Source organism: Xyrauchen texanus, chromosome 25 (assembly GCF_025860055.1).
Source record: "Xyrauchen texanus isolate HMW12.3.18 chromosome 25, RBS_HiC_50CHRs, whole genome shotgun sequence".
Lineage (NCBI taxonomy): Eukaryota > Metazoa > Chordata > Actinopteri > Cypriniformes > Catostomidae > Xyrauchen > Xyrauchen texanus.
Window position 1 is genome coordinate 4,881,508 of NC_068300.1, and position 24,745 is coordinate 4,906,252.

Genomic DNA, 24,745 nt, shown 5'->3' on the forward strand with positions numbered 1-24,745 from the left:
CTTGCCATTTGGTCTCTGTAGTTTCCTCACTACTGAGCCAGTTGCATCAAAACTCACAGTGGGGTTAGTAGATGTTTTTGATATAGACTTGTAAATATACATTTGTGTTTGACTCCAATAATGACAGAAAAACTTGTCCAGTCCAATGTCTTTAATGCTACCACTGTGCGGTGCACTGTATTTTAACATCTGCAGGGACACAATGGGATCCTTGTCGCCTAATTCTAAATCATTTCTCTCTTGCTTTGCTTTGCGCAGGGTGGCCAAATTAGGCAGATGACTTGGCTCAGGATCTCCAAAATCCATCAGCTTTGTTGCCTCTGATGCCCTCCATACATGGGGTTCCATTCTACCCTCACACAGTTCTTTGGCTATCTGCACACGCAAGTTACCAGACATCGCACGCTTGGAACAGCCAGTGTGCAGGGAGTCATCAGTGTTTTTAATTAAACACTTTAGCACCATTGGGCTGTTAATTTCAGGCTCTCTGTCACATTTTATGTGAATGTGGCCACGACACTCTTTACAGTTGCCTCTGATTTCTATGTATTTCTCCGTGGCTGATGGATAGACCTTGGCTCTTTTAAAGAAAAATGTGCAGGGGCATTTCACTTCTTGCCAAATGTGATTATTTATCACATGTGTCCAGATGCCAGGCTTCAAAATTGTGTATTCCCTTTTTTGTGTTTTAGAGAACTTGTTGTTGTATTTGACCATTTCAGGCATGAATTCAATCCATTTCTGAAATGGAACTTCAATATCAAAAGTCCAACAATCTTTAGGTCTGGGTGAAAGGGACCCTGGCTCAAAATCAGTGTCATCACTACTGCCATTTGTTTCATGATCACATTCATGAGTAAACCCTAAAGCAGTCCAGATGTTGTGTCTATTTAATTTAACAAAGGTGTATAGAGCCTTTGCAGTAATCTTGTTTTCTAGCTGCTTACTAAGCTCTGTCCAGATGCTCTGATTAGGAGTAGCTATGTTGCCATTTTGGACTATGGCCTCTTTTGATGAACACAGGACTGTGAAAATGGAATCTCTGTCAACTGCTGGTTTCTTGGGCATCTGGCATAAGCAAAACATGATTACCCACTTAAATAAAAAATACAAATTGTTTTCATGTATTACTGTATTTGTCTGAATATAAGGATAATATAATATAGTATTAATATATAAGGATAATGTATCTTATATTAGGACCAATATGGTAATGTTGACCCCTAGATGCACAATGTAGTAAAAAAACTAACATGGGTCACATGTAAAACTAATTAGCATGTATTAGTATTAGAAATGAGTTTTCTGATCAATAAACATTGACAATCTTAGCTCTCTTGAATGTTGTACCATTATTCTTGAAGTTAACAAATGATATTGTAACTGACAGTGTTTAAACATTGTACTTACATTGGCCAGAAATTTGATTTAGTAACGACGTTTTTAGTTTGATTTATGTCGACTTTTTCTCTACTTGCTCTACACTAATTTCCACAAGAGCATCTTGAACAGAAGTGTCACTTGCGCCTAGTGGTGGCAGTGAAGTGTAGCAGGTGATACTCCATGTAAATAAATAAAAAGTTCAATCAGGAAACACCAGTGAATGAAGTAAAGATTGTTTATTGAAAAATTGTTTATTGAACAAATGCTGTGATGATTAGTCTGGACAGAAATTCTACTGAAGTGTGTTCACATTGAGGAGATTTGCACTTTTGTTCTCGTGCCCAGAGCTGAGTGAAAGTGAGTGACAAAGTCCGACAGACACCAGATGAATATTGAGCTGCTGCTGTCTGAACAACAATACGGGTTTTAATAAACACCATAGCGACTACAAAAACATTGATAAGGAGTTGTTGTTGTATTAAAACATCTTCATCCAACATTTTGGCAAGACACTGAAATAACAAACCCAAGACTGCTCATAAATCGTAAGGACTACACACAAAACTAGATAGACCTATTTTAGAAATATATAATAAAGTAGCCTAATATATAGTAATCAGAATGATGTCCTGGAATATTGCGATGAATCTCTCTAAGTTGAAGAAAACTCTCAGAGTCTTGAGTTCCAGATGCCAAAGTTGCAGTTTATTGAGAATCAACAAACATGAGTCCAGTCAGCTGTCTGTCCTGACTCTATTCCCTTAAGGTCCCAGTTATATACCTTATGTTATCGTTCTTCTTCTTATCTCTGTCCAATGGGATATCTACCCGTCCTCATCCTTCACCACCAATATGTTTTAGTTCTTACTTTAGGTAAATATTGGTGGAAAAGTCCCCCTCTTTCTATTTTTTTAAAAACATCATATATGAAAGAACATACATCAGCAAAAATGTACATCGGCCATACAGCTGGTGGGTCTAACGTCCACTTAATCTTACACATACAACACTTAAGGTGACCTTTGAACATATGTTTTATCATTAACACTGATTGAAAATACAATACTCTTCACTTGAGGTGACCCCGTTTGCGCACATACTGCAACACTAGCACATTGTCAGAGCAAAAAGAGAACACAAGAAATATGAACTATATAACATCTAAAAATGATTATTCTACCATCTAAAAATGATTATTCTACAATATATTCCCCCCTCTGGGACTAAAAGTCCCACATACTAAGTCCCTCAAACCACAGTATAGCCACATAAGCCAGCCAATTCAATACAACAGTAGCCAAAATAGGCTACGCACTAAGTTATCAATACCGTGCTGATGGGGCCATACTCTGCAGGATTGTGAACCAAACCTCTCCCTTCACAATCAGCTAGAAGGAAGTAAAAGATTCCAATCCTCTTACCTATTGTCAGTAATGGGGTGGGAGCAGAAACAAATCTCCTTATATGTAATAAGCATGTGCATGCAACTTGAAAGCCTTGCGTTATGTAGAGTACAATTGATTATTCAAAAAAAGAAAAGATATATAAAAAGAAAAGGTATATATATATATAAAAAGAAAAGATATATAAGATATATAATATATTCCTCCCTCAACACTAACTGCATCCTTCGTTGCCAGAGGAACTCACAGACAATTCCGGTAGCCTGGAGCGCTATCTGGAGGTGTGTTGGAGCAGACAGCGGGTTTTTAAACCACCAGTTGAGTCTATTTGCTCTTGCAGCCAAGCACTGAGGTGCTCGTCGCTCCTTGCTTCAGACAGTGCGCTCCCATGTCTTCTCTTGGCAATAACTACAGCTTTAGATTATGTTTAAACACAGTCATCAAAAATGCTACTTCAATTTAGTGAGATACAATGTACTAAAGATATACGCCGTCAATGAGTAATAAGTAATAAGTAATTGGTTACATTGATAGTAGGGAAATAAGTCAAAAATAACAAACAAAACACCCTCTAACTCCTTTCTTGAGATGCTATCTAATCTGTTATGTAAAATGAAAGTACAATAGTCATGCTATCTCCCTTACTAGCAAAAACATGAGAAAAATAGTTAAAAAGAAAAATTCCCCACATTTGTGTTAGTTCTTGATTAACTCTTAGTAAATCTCATCAAGTTCATCCAATCCTGGGCCAATGGTACAAAATCTAGTTTCCAACCCTGGGCCCGGTGCCATCATTGAGACAGTCACCATCTGTTTAGCCACTGTTCTAGCCATTATTGATCTTAGAACTGGTATGACACAGCAAAACAACAATGCAAATAGGGTGAGCCCTATAACGATTATTATACCTAGTTTCATCAATCCCAACTTCCATGATCCAAAAAGATCATCGAACCATTGGCCAAACATCTGGTCCCTTCCTGCATTAGTTTTAACTTCCTTTCTCAGGTCATGCAGTTTCTTCATTGCCTGTGTAAAAGCTCCTTCTGGGGATGTATTATTCGGGATGTAAGTACAGCAATCTGCTCGAACATAACACATACTCCTCCTCTATCCGCCAGTAACCAATTTAGTGCCTGACGATTCTGCCAAGCCATTTTGCTAGTTGCTGCTAATTGGGTTCCTAATGCCTCCAATGCCTCATCAGTATGGTTTATAAACCTCTGTTGGTTATAGTAAATATAATTAATCCACTCCAAATTTTTGTTGGCCGTTATCCATACAAATATTGACTCAAAGCCTGATTTAATTTCATTCCTAGCTTTAAATTGTTGTGGTATTCCCTTTGGTTGACCAATTGCATCCAAATAAACATCCGGATCTGGGGAGTACGCTCTTTTCACCCTTGCCTGTTGTTGTACGAAAGGTTTTGGTGCAGCTTGGATTTCAGAGAGGTCCCACTCTACAATAGTTACCTCTTGTATTAGTCTTACTCTAGCGCACAGCCCTTTCCAGTTTTTAGGTAGTGCAGTTTTCAATTGACCTCCCCCACATAACCAAAAGTAGTCTGCTATAGTTTCTGTTTGTTCCTGATGAATCTTCATCGAAGGAGATACTAAGGTTTGATTTTCGCATCCTGTAAGGCAATGGCCCGCAACTACACCTAAGCATCCTGGAGTTATATTTGCAGTAAAGTTCTGTCCTAATGTCGCTGTTGCATAATGTGGTCCCCCAAATCTGATTACATTATTGTTGGAAAACATTTCCTCGTCTAAATGCCATATTACTGCGCAATTGCCCTTAAACTGTCCTACATTCGTTTTTCCTCTACTTCTGTTAAAGCATTCATACTCCAGTTGTCGATTTATTGTATATGATGATGGGCTTTCTTTTTTCTCATTATCCACACGTATGTCTAATTTTCTACATTCATCTCCCCACCCTATCAGTTTACTATACTTTTCATATTCTGGATGACCTAGAAATGCCAAACATTCCACTGGGCAGAACACTGTTCTTCCTGTAGTCCCACAATTTTTGGCATAATACTTGGCGCAGTGTCTGTAATCATACTGATTAGGAACTACTGTCAACTTCTTCAACGGTGAGGGTGAGCACATTACACAGTTTGTCATTTCTGCCTGCTTAACCGTATATTTGGCCCATTTATACCAGTCATTTTGATTTGCATGTTGTAATAGTTCTTCTACTCCTGCTGTCTCTATGGGTTCCCAATCATATATTAAATCCAACGGCCTTGTCTTGCTTTGGTTAACTATGCTTGGCTGACTATTCGGTTGATATTGCTTTGATAAATTGCTAATCCAGATTTTATCCTTTTTTGTGTCACCTTCGTTCAATGCTCCAGAGCAGGCCCGCCGACAGGGGGGGACAAACGGGTCTGTTGTCCCGGGCCCAGGGTAGGGGGGGGGCCCAGAACTGGGCCCTCATTAAATTATGGAATAATTGTTAAAAATTAAATAAAATAGGCATATTTGTGGAAAAAATATCTAATATTTGAGTTACATAAAAGCTTTTTATTTGTTTTCTTCCTAATTGTCCTTGAAATAGTGGTCAAGAACCCCCGCCCACCCCCAAAACAAAAATGGTTTGGCCACTGATCAAAATTTGATGTTGTCATTTGATTTGAAGTTCAGTAGGCTAACGTTACGATCAAAATGTCCGGTCAGCACAAGTCTGGTGCTCAGAAAAGAAAAGAAAAGAGAAGAAGGAAGAAGAAAATAGAGGCCTTCGAGATGTCCTAAACAAATATTTTAAAAAGGTGGTGACGGAGAAGCTGGAACTAACGTTAGTAAAATCAACGTAGAGCAAGGTAAGAAACAGCGCAGCCAACGTTTATGAGTGTTGTCAAAGACCCGGTACTTCGGTACCAAGTCGGTACTAATTTTGTTTTAAACGTCACGCCACAGTACCAGGTTTTCTCAAACCCGGTACTTGATGCGCGTGCATGCCCGGCAGCGTGCAGTTGCGTCCTCTTCATAAAAGTGCTGAGACATTGCGACCGGCGGTGCTGCTGATGTGGTGGCTGTAAATCCACTTGTTGATAAGAAAGGAGGAAAGAGACACATATGGAAATATTTTGGATATTAGCTCATAATAGCGACGCGGCGCTCGTTTTACAGGCGCGCAAGTTCATTGTTGCATAGCAACGACAGACGCCACGGAGAGCAGAGGAAAGGAGAAAGCGGTGGCGAACTGCGCTCTCCATGATGACGAGGAAGTATTAGCAAAGAATTCATTGATTTCTAGCCCTTGCATTAGCTTTACTACTAGATATATTTATGGAGATGAGAAATAAAAAGCCGGCTGAAGAGCAGAGGAGGGGAACAGGAGAGGAAGAGCAGAGGAGGGGAACAGGAGAGGAAGAGCAGAGGAGGGGAACAGGAGAGGAAGAGCAGAGGAGAGGAACAGGAGAGGAAGAGCGGAGGAGGGGAACAGGAGAGGAAGAGCAAGGGAAAAGGAGAGATCTGGGCATGGGGGGGCCCATCTAAGATTATCTTGTCCCGGGCCCAGGCAAGACTGTCAGCTGGCCTGCTCCAGAGGCCCTCTTCTGCCTGATTTTTTGTTCTATAACATCTGGTTCTTGTTCATTGTGGGAAAAAGGACATAAGGTCTGAGGTGTCAATTGTATGGAAGTCATCATACCATGGCCGCTCTGACGGTCCTTCACCGGGTGAGTCTGGGTCTTCTTGCGCTGCTTCCCCGGTAGGCCCTGTATCGGGGGAAACACCTGTCCCAAATACATCATCAATATCATTATCCACAGTACCTCCTTCATCCCCCAACCTTTCCTCTGCCTCCGACAATATTGCATCCCATGGATGCATCTGTTGGTCTGCTTCATATCCTTCAGCTGTTTCCGTATTTGGTGCAGCAAGGTAAGCACAATATCTGCCCCTCATGTGATCTCCACATTCCATTAACGTCCCTTGTCGCCCCCCTCTGCTGCCATTGTGCTAATTCAGGTGGGCCAGCTTGAAGCTGCATCCGTGCTATATCTGCCAAACTTGGCTGGACCTGTAATATCACTTGTGGTGCCATTATTGCTACTTTGCATCCTGAAGCTTCTCGGGCATGTTCGTCCGCAGCATTATTTCCTCTAATAACAAAATCCTTGCCTTTTTTATGTGCCTGGCATTTTACTATAGCCAACCTTTTTGGACTCATCATTGCTGAAATTAATCTGATTATTTGGTCTTTATGCTGGATTGGTGTTCCATCACTCTTTTTGAACCCTCTCTGTTTCCACACTGCACCAAACAAATGACACACTCCATGCGCATATGCAGAGTCTGTATATACATTTACTTTTTGATCTTTTGCGAGTAGACAGGCTTTGGTCAATGCTTTTAATTCTGCCAATTGTGCTGAGCATGGCTGTTCGCAATGCTGAACCACAATTGGCACAAAAGAATATCCCTGCTTTTTTACCACAGCAAACCCAGTATGATTTCCCAAATGGTCCTTAAAACAAGATCCATCGACAAAGTATTCTATTTCTGCCTCAACCATTGGTATTGATTCCAGGTCAGGCCTCAACCGCGTAAACGCTAAGGAATTTGCCACACAGTCATGTGGTGTTCCTTCATCCTCCAAGGGAATATAGTTTGCTGGATTTACAGTGGTACATCTCTTTATAGTTACATCGGGGTATGTCAGCAGTGTTGAATATGCTAAACATCTTGCCTGTGTTAGTACAAATTTCCCATTCTCTATTAGCTCTATTATCTTATGGTGAGTGTAGATCACCACTGGATATCCCATAGTTATTGTGGAGGCTTTTTCATACGCAAAATAAACTGCAGCCAATCCCTGATAGCATGGCGGGTATCCTTGGGCTACACTGTCCAATTTTGTGCTATAATATGCTATGGGTTGTTTTCGCCTTCCACTACACAGTTCCTACATCAGCACTGCTGATGCATAACCACTTTTTCTATCCGCTACATACAAATGAAACGGCTTAGTGTAGTCCGGGCTTGCTAGTGCAGGTGCTGTTTGCAGTTCCTTTTTCAGTGATTCAAATGCTACCAGTGCATCCGCACCCCAGGTTAGCCTACTTCTAAGACTTTGCTGTCCTGTTTGCTTCATTAGTTCTCGCAGGGTCTTTGTTTTCATAGCATAGTCTTCTATCCAATCTGAACTAAATCCTGTCATTCCTAAAAAGGTCATCATTTGCCCCACTGTTTGTGGTTGTGGCGCTTTACTTATGCCCTCCAACTGACTTGGTGATATTGCTTTAGTCTGATGTGCAATGATTCGTCCCAGATACTCTACCTGGGGTAAACAGTACTGTAACTTATCTTTTGATACCTTATGACCCCCTTCAGCCAGTTTAGTAAGGACCTTAATAGTATCCTGATGGCACTGCTCCAGTGTTGGTGAGCAGATCAATAAGTCATCCACATACTGGATCAATGTGCTGTCTATTCTTAGATCCTCTAAGTCTGTTTTTAATACCTGATTGAACACATGAGGTGAGTGCTTGAAGCCTTGTGGTAGTCGTGTGTACGTGAATTGTTTACCTTGATAGGTGAATGCAAAGAGCTGTCTGCTTTCCTCTGCTAAAGGAATACTGAAAAAGGCAGAACACAAGTCAATTACAGTGAAATAATTAGCAGCAGGGGGAACATTAGTCAGCAGAGTATGCGGATTGGGTACTTCTGCAGGCCAATCCTCTACTACTTCATTAACTGCCCTCAAATCATGTACTAATCGCCACTTTACTTTATTTGCCTTTGCTACTGGTAGTATAGGTGTATTACAACAGCTTGATGTTTCTATTAGTACTCCTGCTTTAAGTAGCCCTTCAATAGTACTTTTAATCCCCAATGTTGCCTCTGGCTTAAGTGGGTACTGCTGTTTCCGTGGAGGTTGGGTTCCTGGTTTTACTTTTATCTGGATTGGATTTGCGGATAGTACTAACCCCACATCTGTGTCATGTCGTGACCACAGTTTTACTGGCACTACTTTTTCCATTTCTGCCATTAGCTCTACCATATTTGAGTCTAGTTTTTCAGCAGGTGAAATAACTACTACCTTAGGTGTTCCTATCATTTGGGTAGCACATATGATCTTTAGAAATGTTCTATCTGGTGATTCCATGATAAGAGGATTCTCTGTCCCTTTCCATTGTACCCTCTCTGCCCTTTTCATCATTTGTCCTAAATCTTTTTGTTCCCTTCCTTTGCTCACATAGATTGTCACATGTGGAACAGATTCTGGTATCTGAAACCATTTGTCTATAAAGTCATTATTCTCTATCTTGAGTGCTGCTCCCTCCTGTCCAATTACTATATATTTTGATGTCAAGGTGATTTCTTGTTGTTTTGTTCCATTCAGCCACTTTTCCTCCAATTCTGGGTTTCTTGTTTCATCATACATTAATGTACAATGATGCTCTGCTCCAGGCACATTTGGATCTCCTAACTGTGCCTTAATATATTTTCCCCACTTGTCTATTGTGTTGTTCACGTCTTCTCCTAGATCAGTGTTTCTCAACCGGGGGTACGCGGACCCCTAGTGGTCCGTGACATTATTGCAGGGGGTCCGAAAAAACATTTAAAAATATATATTTTTAAAATATCCTAAATTTATTTTTTAGATTTATTGTTTACTTTAGTATTACTAAAACCAGAATTAAGGTTGAAATTACAAATTATTTTAAATGACCTCATGTGCGTTTTTATTTTTGCCACGATTTGCCGCCATTTTACTCAATTTAGCCAGTTTACAGCGCGTTGATTTCAGTTAGAGAACTGTCGCATAGGGGAGAGCAGCAATCATGGACAGGTGGCTTAAAAAAAATGATGGGCCATCTACCAGCGGGTCTGACACAAGACAAGTAAATTCCAGCCCACCAGAAAAGCTGAATTAAAAGGACAGAACAAAAGCACGTCAATATCAAGACAGTTACAAAATGTTTGGGTTTACCACAACAACGACTGAGCCTCCACAGCCATTATGTTTTCTGTGTGGTGAGGTCCTGTCCAACCACGCAATGAAACCATCCCATTTACAGCGACATCTGACAACGAGACATGCTTCATATATAGGTAAATCTGCAGACTTTTTCTACAGAAAACTTTCTGAATTTCGGAAAAGTCAAGACACACTAAAAGAGGCAACACAGATGACCAGTTCTTCCCTGCTTGCTTCATATGAGGTATCTTTGCTTGTAGTCAGATCGAAAAAACCATACTCAGTTGCTGAGGAATTAATTGTGCCAGCAGCTGCCATCCTAGCAGAAACAATGTTAGACAAGAAGGCAGCAGATGCAATTAAAACGGTGCCTTTATCCAACGACACTGTATGCCGTCGGATTGATGATATGTCTGCGGATATCCTTGCGCAAGTGGTGGAGAAATTAAAGCGGTCTGACTGTTTTGCTTTACAATTAGACGAGTCAACTGACGTTAGTGGCAAATCACAACTGGTAGCGTTTGTTCGCTTCAAGGACACAGATAATATCACCGAACATATTCTATTCTGCAAGCCAATGCTGGCCAGAACCACCGGCGAGGATGTTTTTAATGTTGTGGATTCTTTTTCACGGAGCACTCGTTGAACTGGCAGCGCTGCTCACATATCTGCACGGACGGTGCAGCATCAATGACGGGCGCACCCGTGGATTCCTCGCACGCTAAAACAGGTAAACCCTGGCATTAAGACAGTTCACTGCATAATTCACAGGGAAGCTTTAGCTTCAAAACGTATGTGCCCCAAATTACACGAAGTCCTTAATGATGCTGTTAAAATCATAAACTTCATCAAATCCCGACCTCTAAATGCCAGACTGTTTGAAAAACTATGTGATGGAGCAAATTCTGAACACCAGCAATTGTTGCTTCACACTGATATACGCTGGCTCTCAAGGGGAAAAACACTCCAGAGACTGTTTGAGTTACGGGATCAAGTCAGTGACTTTCTCTCTGAGCACTTGCATTCACTTGCACCACTGCTGAAGAACAACAGCTGGCTGGCATATTTAGCTTACCTGGCAGATGTTTTCAGCAGGCTGAATGACTTGAACTTGGAATTGCAAGGTAAAGACACAACTGTCCTACACCTGTATGATCGAGTTTCAGGGTTCATGAAGAAAATTGAGCTCTGGTGTCGGAAATGCCAGAATGGGGATGTCAGTAGTTTCCCTCAGCTGGACATGTGCCTTGTTAATGTGAGAGCTGAAAAAGTGAGCATTCTGCAGACAGTACAGGCACACTTGGACAAACTTTCCTCTGAGTTCAGATCATATTTTCCTGACATTGAGGTTCATAATTCTGCACTTGACTGGATAAGGAACCCTTTTGTGGCTACCTGCACCCAGACCGTTCCTGTTACTCTCCAGGAAAGACTTATTGATGTGTCCTCAGATAGGGGTTTGAAAATAATGTTTTCAGAAACATCACTGACACAGTTTTGGTGCAATGTTGAAAAGGAGTACCCTGATGTTGGGAAACATGCTCTGTATGAACTGCTGCCTTTTGGATCAACCTATTTGTGTGAGGTCACATTTTCAGCCATGGCACACATAAAGACAAAACAGAGAAACAGACTCAGCTTGGAGAGGAACCTTATTGCTGCTGTTGCTACACTTCACCCCAGGATGCACAAGCTTATTTGTGATAAACAGGTGCAAATTTCACATTAAACAAAAGATTCAAGTAAAATAACATTCAGATGGACATGTTAAAAAGTTAAAGTCAAATTACATAGATGGCAGTGTTGAAACTGTTCCATGTGTTGAAAGAGAATATTGTTCCAAAGAATTGGTTGTATATGAAGCATGTGTTGTGTAATTGTAATGCAGTAGAATGAAATTTTAGTATTAAGTGTGTTTACAAAAGAAGTTTACAAAAGAAAGTAACATTCAAATGGATGTTGTTAAAATATTAATCTCAAATTGGACATTAATGGACATGTGATGTTTTACAGAATGCAGTAGAATATTGTTCTGAAATTGACAATGTTGTTGTGATTGTGTAATGTGTTGTGCCGTTTCAATGCAATCAAATTAAATGGCCAGATGCGATTCATTCTAGTTGCCAGTCATTAAAAAAAATGATTATTTACTTAACTTGCATTCACTGATATTGCATTCATAGCGTTTAACTGTGAAAATCATTGTGATTGGAAAGAAAACAGTGGATGGCGGGTGAGAACAGGGGTAGGGGGGTCCATGAGGCTGGTTTCAGATATTATGGGGGTCCAATACTCCAAAAAGGTTGAGAAACACTGTCCTAGATCTCCCAGCCAATATACGTTTGCTTGCGGACATTCAGGGTCAGGTTGTTTTGTCACTGTCATTTGTTTCACCCCTCTGTCATCAATGTAGATCCCTTCTGGAGTGCACCATATCTGTAAGTTCATTTTACATATAGCGTCTCTTCCCAATAAGTTCACTGGTGTATTTTCTGATATCAAGATTGGGATGTTTACTGCTTTTCCTTTTACTTCTATGTTTACTGGAGCCGTCATTGGAATCAACTGCGTTTGTCTCGAGAATCCTACTGTCTTTACATATTTTCCAGACCGGGGGAGGTGAGAGGCATAACTTGGACTTATACATGTAAAAGTGGCTCCAGTATCTAACATAACCGGTGTTACTTTGCCCTCTATCTTAACCTTCATTATTGGTTCTTGATCAGCATCAGTTGATATCATTGGAAGCTGACCCCTCCCCGTAGGATTCTCTGGGCATCCCTAGTAACCTTGTGGTGGTCCGGGCCATGGATTGACGGGACCTGGGGCCTGCTGCTGCTGAGGGTCCTGTTGCCAGTTGCTGGTGTCTGCCTGGTGTGTTTGTGGCCAGGGGTTCATAGGACATTCGCTTTTTCGGTGTCCCACTTGGTTACACCCCCAACATGCATTTGTTGGGCCATTATTATAATTCTGTCTTCCTCGTCCTCTTCCTCTTCCCCCTTGATACTGTCGATTCCATCTTCTGTTCATTTGATCGGGGAAATGATATATCACAGTCGGCATGGGCTGCTGCATCACCTGACTCTGCATGGGTATCTGGTTTTGAGCACTTGGTACAGGAGCCATTGGTGCTACCTGGATTGTTGGTACAGGTTGATACATGGGCACAGGTGGTACGCCGGGAACCATAGGTGTAACTGTTTCACTTGAGGTCATCTGAGCCTGTGCACTGATCGGAATTTGTAATGCTGTATTTACTGGCACCATTACAGAGGTTGGTGCATCTTTTCCTTTTACTGCTGCTTGAATTCTTTTCTTGTTTCCTGTTAGTTCCTCCAGTTGCAACTGTTCCAGTTTCTTACGTATGTCCCTTTCTTGTTGCTTTAGTTTTTCTTCATTCCGTCTGTGTTGTTCCACTGCATGTACCACATGGGCACAGAACTCTTTCTGTGTCTTAGTAGTTAACCCCACCACGTGTTCCAGCTTGTCCTTTACTGGTGTAGGCATAGCCTCTATTATAGCCGTTCGGAACACAGCTGTCATCCAGGGATCCTTTTCTGGATCTTTTTCCATTTCCAGCTTCCATCTCTTTAGCTCTCGTTCGATATAGGCTTTCGGGTTTTCAGTTGTTCCCAGTGGCTCTCCTTTTATTGATTTTGGGTCTAGGTTGGTGGGAAATTCTTCTCTTAGGGCCTTCCAGATGATGTTTCGGCATCTGCTGAATGGTATCTCATCATACTTTGTGGTATCTGCTGCATTTCCCACTTTGGCTTTTTTGAGTATTTCCGCCATTTTGCCTCCTCCAATGCATCTTGCAAGAAGTACTTTAATGTCTCCCAGGGCCAGCTGAGTTCCTACTGCTCGCTCCTCAACATCTCTAATCCACCTTCCTGCTCCTTCATATATGTCAGGGAGGGCTGCCAGTAATCCTTCAAGATCATGGTTGGCCCATGGCACATAGCAGTCATACTGTCCCTTCATCATAATAGGACACTGTGATGATATCGTCCTGTTATGTCGTCTAACTGATCTTCCCACTTCCTCTTCATCTGGCCATTCTTCATCATCCCCTCCATCAGATTCCACATCAGTTCTGACCATTCTTCCTGTCATTCTCTGCCATGTTTGCTTAGTCTTTTCTGGCATGTCTTCAAGATAAAGTCGTCCTGTAACCTGTTTCATCTTTCCTTTTGTCCGACGTCCCAGGGTGTTTATGTCTGGAGCGACATGCTCTCTTCTTCTTGTTGACCTTCTCATGTTTTCCAGCATCTCTTTTTCCTTTCTCATGGAGTCCGATAGTTCCTGTGACTTGGCCCTGATGCTGGTCACATCTTCTCTCATCTTCCGCTGCTTTTTCACACTTTCTTTCACTCTTGATGATATTGTCATGCCGTCATCTGTCTCTATTTGATCGTCATCTTCAGATGTACTTTCTTGCTCTTGTTGTTTTCTTTGTTCTTTGTTCTGTTGTTCCGCATACCCTTTTATTCCTTCCATTATTGCTTCCTGTGTTTGTTTAATTCTTCCTTTATTCTTCGTTGAGTTAACATCTCTTGGCGCATTTCTCGATCTGATCCTTCTGGCCCTTCCCACCTTTGACTTGGATTCCATAGACCCTTTGTGCTGTCTTGTTCTGATCCCACTGCTTCCCCATTATTGTGGCTCGTAGTTCCTCTCAGTTTAATGTCTGGGTATAGATTTGCTGGTTCTTCTTCTGACTCTATTGGCACTTTCTCAGTGACTTCTATTTCTCCAGCCATGTGTACTTCCCCCTTAAACTCCATCATATGCATTTGCAAATTCCCTTTCGTCTCCATTGTTGGTGCATAGGGAGGGGGTCTTTCTCCTTTTTCTTCATCCACCTTTTTTCCTTCCCTTTCCTGTTTTATTATTTCTATCCCCTTGGTCTTGAACATATGGAGCATTGTTAGTTCCCTATCTCGTTTCATTATCCTCTTCTGGCTCTTATCTTTTGGTTTATGATTTTTTATCAATGCTTCCATTTCTCTACATATCCCTACATCAACTGTCCCCTCTGCTGGCCACTTTGTGTTCAGCCCCTTTGTTCTTCCTTCCCATTTCCTAGACATCTCTTTTATCACCTCTCTATATGTTGGAAACTCCATGCATATCTGATCTATTGGTGTCGGTGCCATTTTACTATCCCTCTGTTTTCTTTTACAATAATTCAGTACCTCTTTAACCCCAGAGTGTTCTATTCTGCTATGCTAATCTTCACCAGGCTGGTCAGACGAGGACCACTAAAAGTATCCGACCCCTGACTTCCCCTGGACTTTTTCTGGGTTGAGGAATTTCCTTCTTCCTAGATATTTTAATACTGCTACTTTTGTTTGTGTTCTGCTTGGTGGCTTTGTTGGTTCCTCTTCTGGTCCCAGTCCACACGGATTATTTTGTATCCAAATAATGTCACTCCTCAGGGTTATCAAATCACTGCTCCAGGTTTTTTCCACAACACTCTTGACCTGTTGCAATTACTTCTCCTGCCCAGTGCATGAAAGTAAAACATGAGGTTAATTTATTTGACTTTTTATCTATTGTAATTTTTCCTCTTTTTCCTTCTCTCCTTTTTACACCCTTTCTAATCAACTGCCAGCCCTCTGTACTGCTATTATCAGGCAGGAGGAGACCCAAGAAATCAAAAAATCAAATCAAAAGAGCAAAAAGAGAACACAAGAAATATGAAAAATATAACATCTAAAAATTATTATTCTACCATCTAAAAATGATTATTCTACAATAATGACCGAGACTGCTACTAACCTATGATTTTTGTGACCATTAAGTGATCTATTTTATTCTGTCAATATTGTATTCAATAAATATCAGCATTTATAATTCGCCTGTAATTCAATGTCTAATATTTAAAAATCCGAAGCAGCACAAACAAAACTTTTTACAGCACAAACGACTGAGACTATTTTGGGTGAATTTAGGGCATGTGGGGGCTGGTGACGTCATCGCCTATAATTCAATGTCTAATATAAAAAAATCCGAAGCAGCACAAACGAAACTTTTAGCGGCACAAACCAGCACAAACAAACGAGACAATTTGGGGTGAATTTGGAGCATGCGGGGGGCTGAGTGACCTCAGAATGACCTATAAATATTCTTTTAATATCTAAAAAACCAAAGCAGCAAAAACGAAAATTTTTACAGCACAAACGATAGAGACTATTTTGCCGAAGTTTTGCATTGGGTGGGGGGCCAACTTCACGCAGGTCATTTAGTTGGGTTCTGTTCACATCAGCACCTGATCATCTGGAACACAAGAACAACAATCCAGTACATACATAAAATGTTCTCAAGATGCAAGTTGTACAAAATCACACCACCAATACGGGCATGTAGTCTAATGATTGCAGGTGCTGCCATCTTCTGGTGGAGAGTCATCACCACAATAATTTGACAAGACTATCCTGCATGAATTCTCTTATGACTTTTTAGGTATTTTAACTGAGTGAAACTCTTTTCAGTGTGAGCACTTGTAAGGTTTTTTTCCAGTATGAATTCTCTCATGTGTTTTCAGGTTGACTGACTGATTGAAACTCTTTCCACAGTGTGAGCACTTGTAAGGTTTTTCTCCAGTATGAATTCTCTCATGTTTTTTCAGGGAATTTAACCGAGTGAAACTCTTTTCACAGTGTGAGCACTTGTAAGGTTTTTCTCCAGTATGAATTCTCTCATGTGTTTTTAGGTCTTGTGACTGAGTGAAACTCGTTTCACAGTGTGAGCACTTGTAAGGTTTTTCTCCAGTATGAATTCTCTCATGTTTTTTTAGGTCTTGTGACTGAGTGAAACTCGTTTCACAGTGTGAGCACTTGTAAGGTTTTTCTCCAGTATGAATTCTCTCATGTGTTTTCAGGTGATATAACACAGTGAAACTCTTTCCACAGTGTGAGCACTTGTAAGGTTTTTCTCCAGTATGATTTCTCTCATGTGTTTTCAGGTGTTGTGACTGAGTGAAACTCTTTTCACAGTGTAAGCACTTGTAAAGTTTTTCTCCAGTATGATTTCTCTCATGTGTTTTCAGGTGTTGTGACTGAGTGAAACTCTTTTCACAGTGTGAGCACTTGTAAGGTTTTTCTCCAGTATGAATTCTCTCATGTTTTTTTAGTTCTTGTGACTGAGTGAATCTCTTTCCACAGTGTGAGCACTTGTAAGGTTTTTCTCCAGTGTGAATTCTCTCATGTATTTTCAGGGAATTTAAATGAGTGAAACTCTTTCCACAGTGTGAGCACTTGTAAGGTTTCTCTCCAGTATGAATTCTCATGTGTATATTAAGATCTTTATTACATGTTAAACTCTTTCCACACTGAGAGCAGGTTAAATATTTATTGGCTGCTTTTATTTTAGGCTTTTTTGTGTCACTCAAAGATTTTTCCCCAATTTTGAAATCACGAGGTTTCTCCTCCACTTCAATCGGTTCTTGACTTTCCTCTTTCACTTCCATCAGCTCTACAATGAACAAAAGTAAATTGACAAAAATCAGTTGAAGAGGGACAAATGTAAAAAAGAAATTGAACCCTAATGCAATTTATGGCAGAATACAACAAAGGTCAAGATGTTTTTTGCCGTGTAATTTATATATAAGTATATATTTACTAGGGCTGTCAAATATCTATAAAATTACACAATTTAATTGGATAAACTACATGGTATATCAATTAACATGTGAGATATTAGATTATATGAGACATTGTACTTTTGCATAAGACTAACTGCTGAACAAGATGTTTCTTTCTTGCTTTTCTCTTTCTTACTGGTTTCTCTTTTGTGGAAGAAACTATTCTGCTATTGTGTAGTCCACTATGTTAAACTAGGTCAACCCACATACGGTGAAGAAACTATTCTGATAAATTCTATTGGTTTATACTGCTTTACTGAATGAAATACAAAGATGTGCTTGAACAATAAACAACAAGAGAAGGAACTGATACACTCAGACTGAGACAAACTATTGATAGAGGGACCAAAGAAAACCAATCCTTACCAAGTAAACTACATGTTTTTTTTTTTACACTTTTGGGGGCTCGTCCGGGATTTCTCCAGACAGGTAAGGTCAATCTATTTATTTGACAATATTCCTGTCTGCAGAGACATCGAGTAAAACATAGATTCCATTTTTGCGCTGTGTTAGGGTACCTCTTTTTCAAGAGACGTTTTGCCCTATTAGGAATACAGGAAGGTAATACCTTATTTTACTAACACGGTAATACTGTGGTGTTGCAGTTCACTATACATGATTCAAAATTTTAGAAAAAGTGTTTCTCTGCATCAATGTGCCCCTGGAAAGGGAGCTCTAACTCTGGGAGATACAGAAAGGAGGTAGAATACCTCAGATTTACTGTTGCAGTTTAACATATCCTCACTAAGGTGGGAAGAGGCCGGGATAAAGTCCTAGGGAAATAAGATTATAGTCTGCATCCGCGTTTGCAAATCTGATTAAGTTATGACATTTTTAGATTACAATATATATTTAAGTTCTGATACATACATGGGATATGTGCATGGTTACAGTCACACCTCGATAGTTCAAATTGATAAAATGCAAGTGCAACTTGGCACTCAAGTAATAACATTTCCATTAGATAAATAGAATCAAAAACCGCTATTGGCATGGTTGTAGATCACAGGGCTCCTGGTTTTCACCACGATGCCAATATGCAATCAAGAACATGATAAGTCAATTTAAACAAGTTTAATTACTTTTGAATTAACACTATTATAACATAGGCATAATAGTACTGTACATGACCACACAATTGTGATTACGATCATAAAATTCTTATTGTAATTATGTTTAATACTGCATATCTCTGATGAAAATGTTAACTGTAATAACGTAAATTGTAGATGAATGTTAAAGTATCTTTAGTCTCTGTGTAAACTCAAGTGCTTCAGAGTTTCATGCCACCAGATCATAGGAGAGCAGTGCGAGACCAACGCACAATGGGATAACAAATATATGAAAGAGTCACATGATGTATAAAAAATAAATAAAATTAAACCAGTCTTGGACCAAGGGCAAGTTCCACAAACAGGCAGCCATTGTGTACAGCCCTAATAGCAAAAGTACACCGCCGCCACAGTCATACGAATTCACCGCGAGCGCTCTTAGTGCAACAACACCATACACCCCCCTGTAACATCGCAACCACAAACGATAAATTAGAAGCAGCAGGAACAAAGGAAAACGCCGTAGCTGCATTTCCTTCTATCCAGTGCCCAGACAGATATAAAAGCATTCCACTATGACAGAGGCACTAGCAATATGCAAAGAATTACCCGACCCAGTTAAGTATCCCCTACAATACGTGAATGTTTTAAAGAAACTGACGACTTAGTCAGTTGACTGGATGTGATTATAGATACTGGTCTACTGTCCAAAACCTTACCTCCAGAAATAACTGAACTGATATGAATTGATAAAGTGCCTTTGTTGGATACAAAATTTGATCAGCCACAAATAGAGGAAGGAAGAACCAGGTCAGGTAAAGACTTTAAAGGAACCAACATAGACTGGGCATGGGGAGACAAGGACGCTTTGCCGATATTTTTTAAAGACCTCCTCACATTTCTGCAGAGTATGGCAGCATCTAGACAAGATATTAATTTGACCAGAATCTCCATTCTGCTTATTAGGTCGTGATTGGATGCATAAAATTGGGGTAACAAAATAAACTCCTGTATTCCCTGTACACACATGACTGTGTGGCAACTCATAGCCTTTCACCCACTGTTTTTTTGTTTTGTTTTTTCAAATCACTTTGTCATACTACCATGTACACACGAGCAACAGTAGGTGAAAGTCTTGTGTGCAGTTTCAAGCAACATAGCAGTCATGACAGTGACAAGACATAACAATTTACAATAAACAACAGATTTACACAACACAATTTACATACAAAGTGCAAGACATCTGTTTTAAATTATAATATGATATAAGTTTAAGTCTTTTGAACTAATAATGCTTAATGTGACAATCAGATATAAATAAAAAAAACTGTCGTCTTTTGCACTTGCTACAGTATATAGATCACCTGGGCCTTATTCTGATTTCCTTGGTGAATTGGATCATTTTATATCAGATATTGTAGTAGCTGTAGATAGAGCCTTAATTGTTGGTGACTTCAACATTCACATAGATAATGAAAATGACTGATTGGGATTAGCATTTATCAATATTCTCAACTCTCTTGGAGTCACACAAAATGTAACTGGACCAACTCATTGCAATAATCATACGCTAGATTTAATTCTGTCATAAGGAGTTGATGTTGATACTATAGAAATTCTGCAGCAGAGCGATGACATCTCAGATCATTACCTCGTCTCTTGTATGCTGTGATCAGCTAATGTTACTCAATCTACACCTCGCTATCGTTCAGGTAGAACTATTCTTTCGACCACTAAAGATAGCTTCACTAATAATCTTCCAGATCTATCTCATACACTCAATAAACCCCAAAGCCCAGAAGAACTTGATGAAATAACAGAATATATAAATACAGTCATCTCTAGCACTCTTGATAGTGTCACCCTCCTTCGATTCAAGAAAATTAAAGAAATAAGCTCTGCACCATGGTCAGGGTATCTGCACATTTTTTAAGTGCAAATTTAAAGACTTTTAAGACCTTTTCAAAACATCTAAATGGAAAAATTAAGACTATACCACGGCAAAAAAGATAAATACGACAACTTAAAACTGTTATAGTTATATGTAATAGTTTTTTTTTTAACTAACTTTAGCACACACATTGTGAACAACAGGTTAGACATGCAAACTGCTTAGATAAGCCAAGTCTTGTGTTTTGGAAGTGCAGTTCCCACTGTAGCAGCAAGGAGAAGACTGAGTTACTGGAGCAAGCACCTTGAAACATTTAAAAAACGAAGCAATAAACGGCAAATAGTACCAGCTGAACAACAGCAGCTGACACTATCTGAGAAATTAAAACTGTATAAGACGAGCCCTAATGTAGAGGGTATCCTTAGCCGCCCCCCTGCACCTCAAAATGTACACCTCAAAGTACATAACATAAAATATACACTGCAAATGGTAACAAAATCAGTATAAAAAAATTATAAAGAAAAAAATTAATAAAGTGCCATTTAAAAAATAACAAATAAGATTGAAGTGTTAATTTTTTTTTGAGCTCAGAGAGTTTGTCCTCAATTTGTCCATTTACTCCCTTCAACTCCTCCTGCTTCTCTTTGGCCCGTCTTCTCATTGTGTTAGACTTTGTAATCAGCGTGGCCATTTTGGAGCCTGCAGAATTTTCTGCCTGTTCTGCCATTCGATCTGTGTCACTTTCATGTGACTTACACACCTCCTCAATGGACCTCTTCTTTTTCTTCAGCCCTTCCAGATCATCTTCAATGTTTTTCCTCTTCTTGGACTGTTCCTCTTTTTCCTTTTTACGTCTTTCCTCCTCTAAGTGCTCCCTGTAGCGACTGCGTGCCGAAGCACAGTAACTGATGAGCTCCTTGGTCAGAGGCACTTTCGCTACCCCTCCACAAACTTTAACGTGGTCACAAATCAGCCTCTGGGTGATCACTGTGTCCTCTGCCATATTACACGTTTCCACCTCTTTATTGGTGGAAAACCCCCGCTCAACTTCTGCCTGTCCATGGGACAGAAGAAGAAGTGACTGACAAAATGTCCAGAGTTCAGGGTAGGACTGAAGATATTGCTGCAAAAATACATCCACTCTGGACTTCTCCGAGGGCCTGAAGGACATGAATTCCACAGCTTTGGCCTCATTGAAAAGGACCTTTTCAAATTGCTGTGCAATCACATCACCTGTAATGCACAAAATAATATTTTCAGTACATTTGAAAAAAAGTATATGATAAACAGCATCACAAAATTAAAAGGCAAAGTTACTTTGTTTTAAATAACATGCAACTTAACTGTCCCATTGTATCAGAAAAATAATTTCTATAATTTGAAGTCAGTGTACAGTATATCAAGTATCTCTGATTACTGAAATCACAACATAAATATATTGACCTAATACACCCTTTCAAACCATGTACTAGTGCGTTAATGTTCATACCATTCATGATGTTGATACAAATGAGAGGAGGTGTCATTAAGATAATCTATTCCATTCTATTCTTATTCCTATTATTTACCAGCAGATATCCCGCCTGACAGTTGTTTGTCTTGCACAAACTTCTGAATGAGGCACTTCATTTTCTGAAGGCACTCTTCAGGGTTGGTGCACATTTTGCCTGGATCCAAGCACATCATGTTGTGGACTATGGCGTACTTCAGGGGGCACTTATCAAGTGCCTTCTTGCACATACTTGAAAGTGCATTCTGGCAGTCTTTCTTAAACTGCAGGACACAAAGCTCGCTTACACAGCTTTTGGCCCCTGCTTTTGTGAGTTCCTGACAAAGAAAAATGGTTTGTCAAATCTCCAAAATTTCTCTAGATGCTCAGCAGTACGTTAGCATGAACTCAGCTGTCCAGATTAAACTATTTGCAAGACATTCTCAATTAGCCTGACATCTTTGACTTAACCTCACATTTCCCTGTCATACATCTGAAGATGAGTCACTAGTGAATTTCTCGGAATGGTTAATTTACTGAATATACTGGATGTCCCACCTTGATGACAGCTGCTGCACCCATGCCTATGTCGACATCCTTTGGACTAAGCCAAAGCTTCTGGTCGGTGACTTCAAGCCTCCCCAGCTTATATGGAGTACTAGGCAGTGCATCACGCTTCATAAATCGTTTGAGAAGACGCTAAAAATAATAATTAAAAGTTAAACCTGTCCTGTGTCCTGGTCATTTAAGTGTGTTAAGTATTTTTACGATGAATTATTACCCTGATCAAATCCTCCAGATCTTTCCACAAAAAAGGCATCATTGGAGCATCTGTCTGGTATTTCTCCAGAAAAGGTTGGAAAGCTCTTGATATAGCCATGAAAAAATGGAGCTTGGCCTGCAGAAGGGGATCCAGTCAAGCCTCAGAGAGGGTGTCATATGATGATGTCCCTGGGTTCTTCACCTTCTTTGTCTTCACCTGGTCCACAAACTTCTCAATAGAGGGCCAAATCTCTAATGCTCTTTGCACAGTTGGCAAGTTCTCAAGCCACCGATGCCCACAGAAGGGCAAGGGGAATGTTGTTGATGATGTGAAATCCTCTCTCCTGGCTGGGGCATTGTGAAAGAGATAGTGCAGAGATTTAAGCACCTGCTGTATCTGCCACACCTCAAATCCACTCTTGAAAGCGTTATGGAGGAAATGTAGACCACAACTTCCAACAATTTCGAGTTGAACCCCCCCAAATTGTACGCCATGCTCCTGCTGTAGGAGGTTCACAAATTTCCAGTTAACAGAGGGTCCATCCATCGACAAAGAAATCATGTTCCTCAAGTTGAGATCTTTAGTACACGCCTGAAATCACAAAATAAAAATACAATATAAATAAAGCCAACTTTATTAACAATAACGCTATGTTATTTTATTAACGTTTTCATTTATGTGTTCACTCAGATACGGTTTATAACAATATATTACAATATGTTAGTACAGGATAATTGCTATCTTAAGATAGATAATGGGCAAGACATATTAGCCTATGTGATATGCTTTTGTGTCAAAATGACTTGATTCCTAAAATAGAAGTATAATTGCTATAAACAAACCATTTTACTTATTTGCAGAATAGTGGAATAGGGTACTCCTGGTTTACTTCCAGGGCAAGTGTAAATTTCCCTTAATCCACTAGATGTCACACTTACCCACCATCACAGATTCAGATTATTTTATTTAATGCCATGTTAGCATTCAAAGCCATTTTCATGGCAAAAATTCAATTACAAAAATACAAATATCATATAAATACAACCAAAACAAACAAAAACAGCAAGTCATATTATACAAGATTTTTTAAGTTAACATACGATAAAAAATCCAAAACCTTCAGGCATAATCTTGTTAAATATGACCTACCATCACAAATTCATTGCAAGGAAAATGCTTGATTACAGTGGAATTTTCTTCTTTTTTCCTACACTAAGAATGAATTCAAGACAAACATTCAGTAGCAAAGAGCATGCAAATTATATAAAAACACTGTCTACGCAGATGTCATTTTGGTTAGTAAAAGGCTAGGGGAATGGCTTACCTTAAAATGTTCCAACAAATCCTCTGCTGTACAATGGCCCATGAATTGGGACCCAAAATAACGGGACTGAACGTGATGAGTGCCAGTCTGGTCAGTTGCCCAGTATCTCACATGCAGGTCCAACTGTTTACTCTTTGTTGCGCTGTTCATGCTTTTGTCAAACATGATGACAAAGTTTCCCTGGTTAATCCGTGCCACAAACTCCTTTTACACATATGGAGCAATGCCAAATCGCGCAAGATACGCCGTCTTGTCTCTGCCACAACTAAATTTTTTTGTTGTAATTACAATAGTTTATCTAAGGCGTCGATATACGCTGAAGAATTCGGTTTTATTTCTGCATTTTCCTTTTGGTAGTTAGTTTAGGGGTTGGGTTAATAGTTATGGGGGATTTGGCTTTTGATAATTTCATTAATTTGGCGACACTCTTGTTTGGTTTCTTTATTCTTTACTGTAACCTTTTTTGTCCACACAAATAAATAACTTAACTGTTACTTCTGTGTTAGTCTTGGTTGTTTCTACGACTGCATACAGCGACAATTGTATCTCACGTTAATGTTGCGTTATCATCCCATTTAAACATCTTTAAGCACGTAACACAGCCGGTGTCAGCCCAACATAACTTCAGTCTATTACGATGGACTTTAATTGAACTGATGCCAACTCCAACCATAAGACATGGGATACTTCATATGGCATTTCCTGAACCTTAAATTTCCAACAAAAATCTATGCATCACCGGTATAACTTTATTTTTCTATTTTATGGTTGACATTTCTTTGAAATTGCAAAAAATAAAAAAACATTTGAGAACGTTTTAATGCGACTTTTGAGTGATGTAGCCGTCTTACTT

At 39.8% G+C, this 24,745-nt stretch overlaps 1 protein-coding gene across 1 annotated transcript in view; it reads right to left on the reverse strand.

Moving 5' to 3' along the window:
• LOC127618946 (uncharacterized) overlaps positions 1-24,745 on the reverse strand; it is a 647,429-nt gene that overhangs the window by 227,586 nt on the left and 395,098 nt on the right. The window contains 1 exon segment of the mRNA XM_052091648.1: positions 16,266-17,070. Within this exon segment, the coding sequence (XP_051947608.1) occupies positions 16,266-17,070 (805 nt within the window).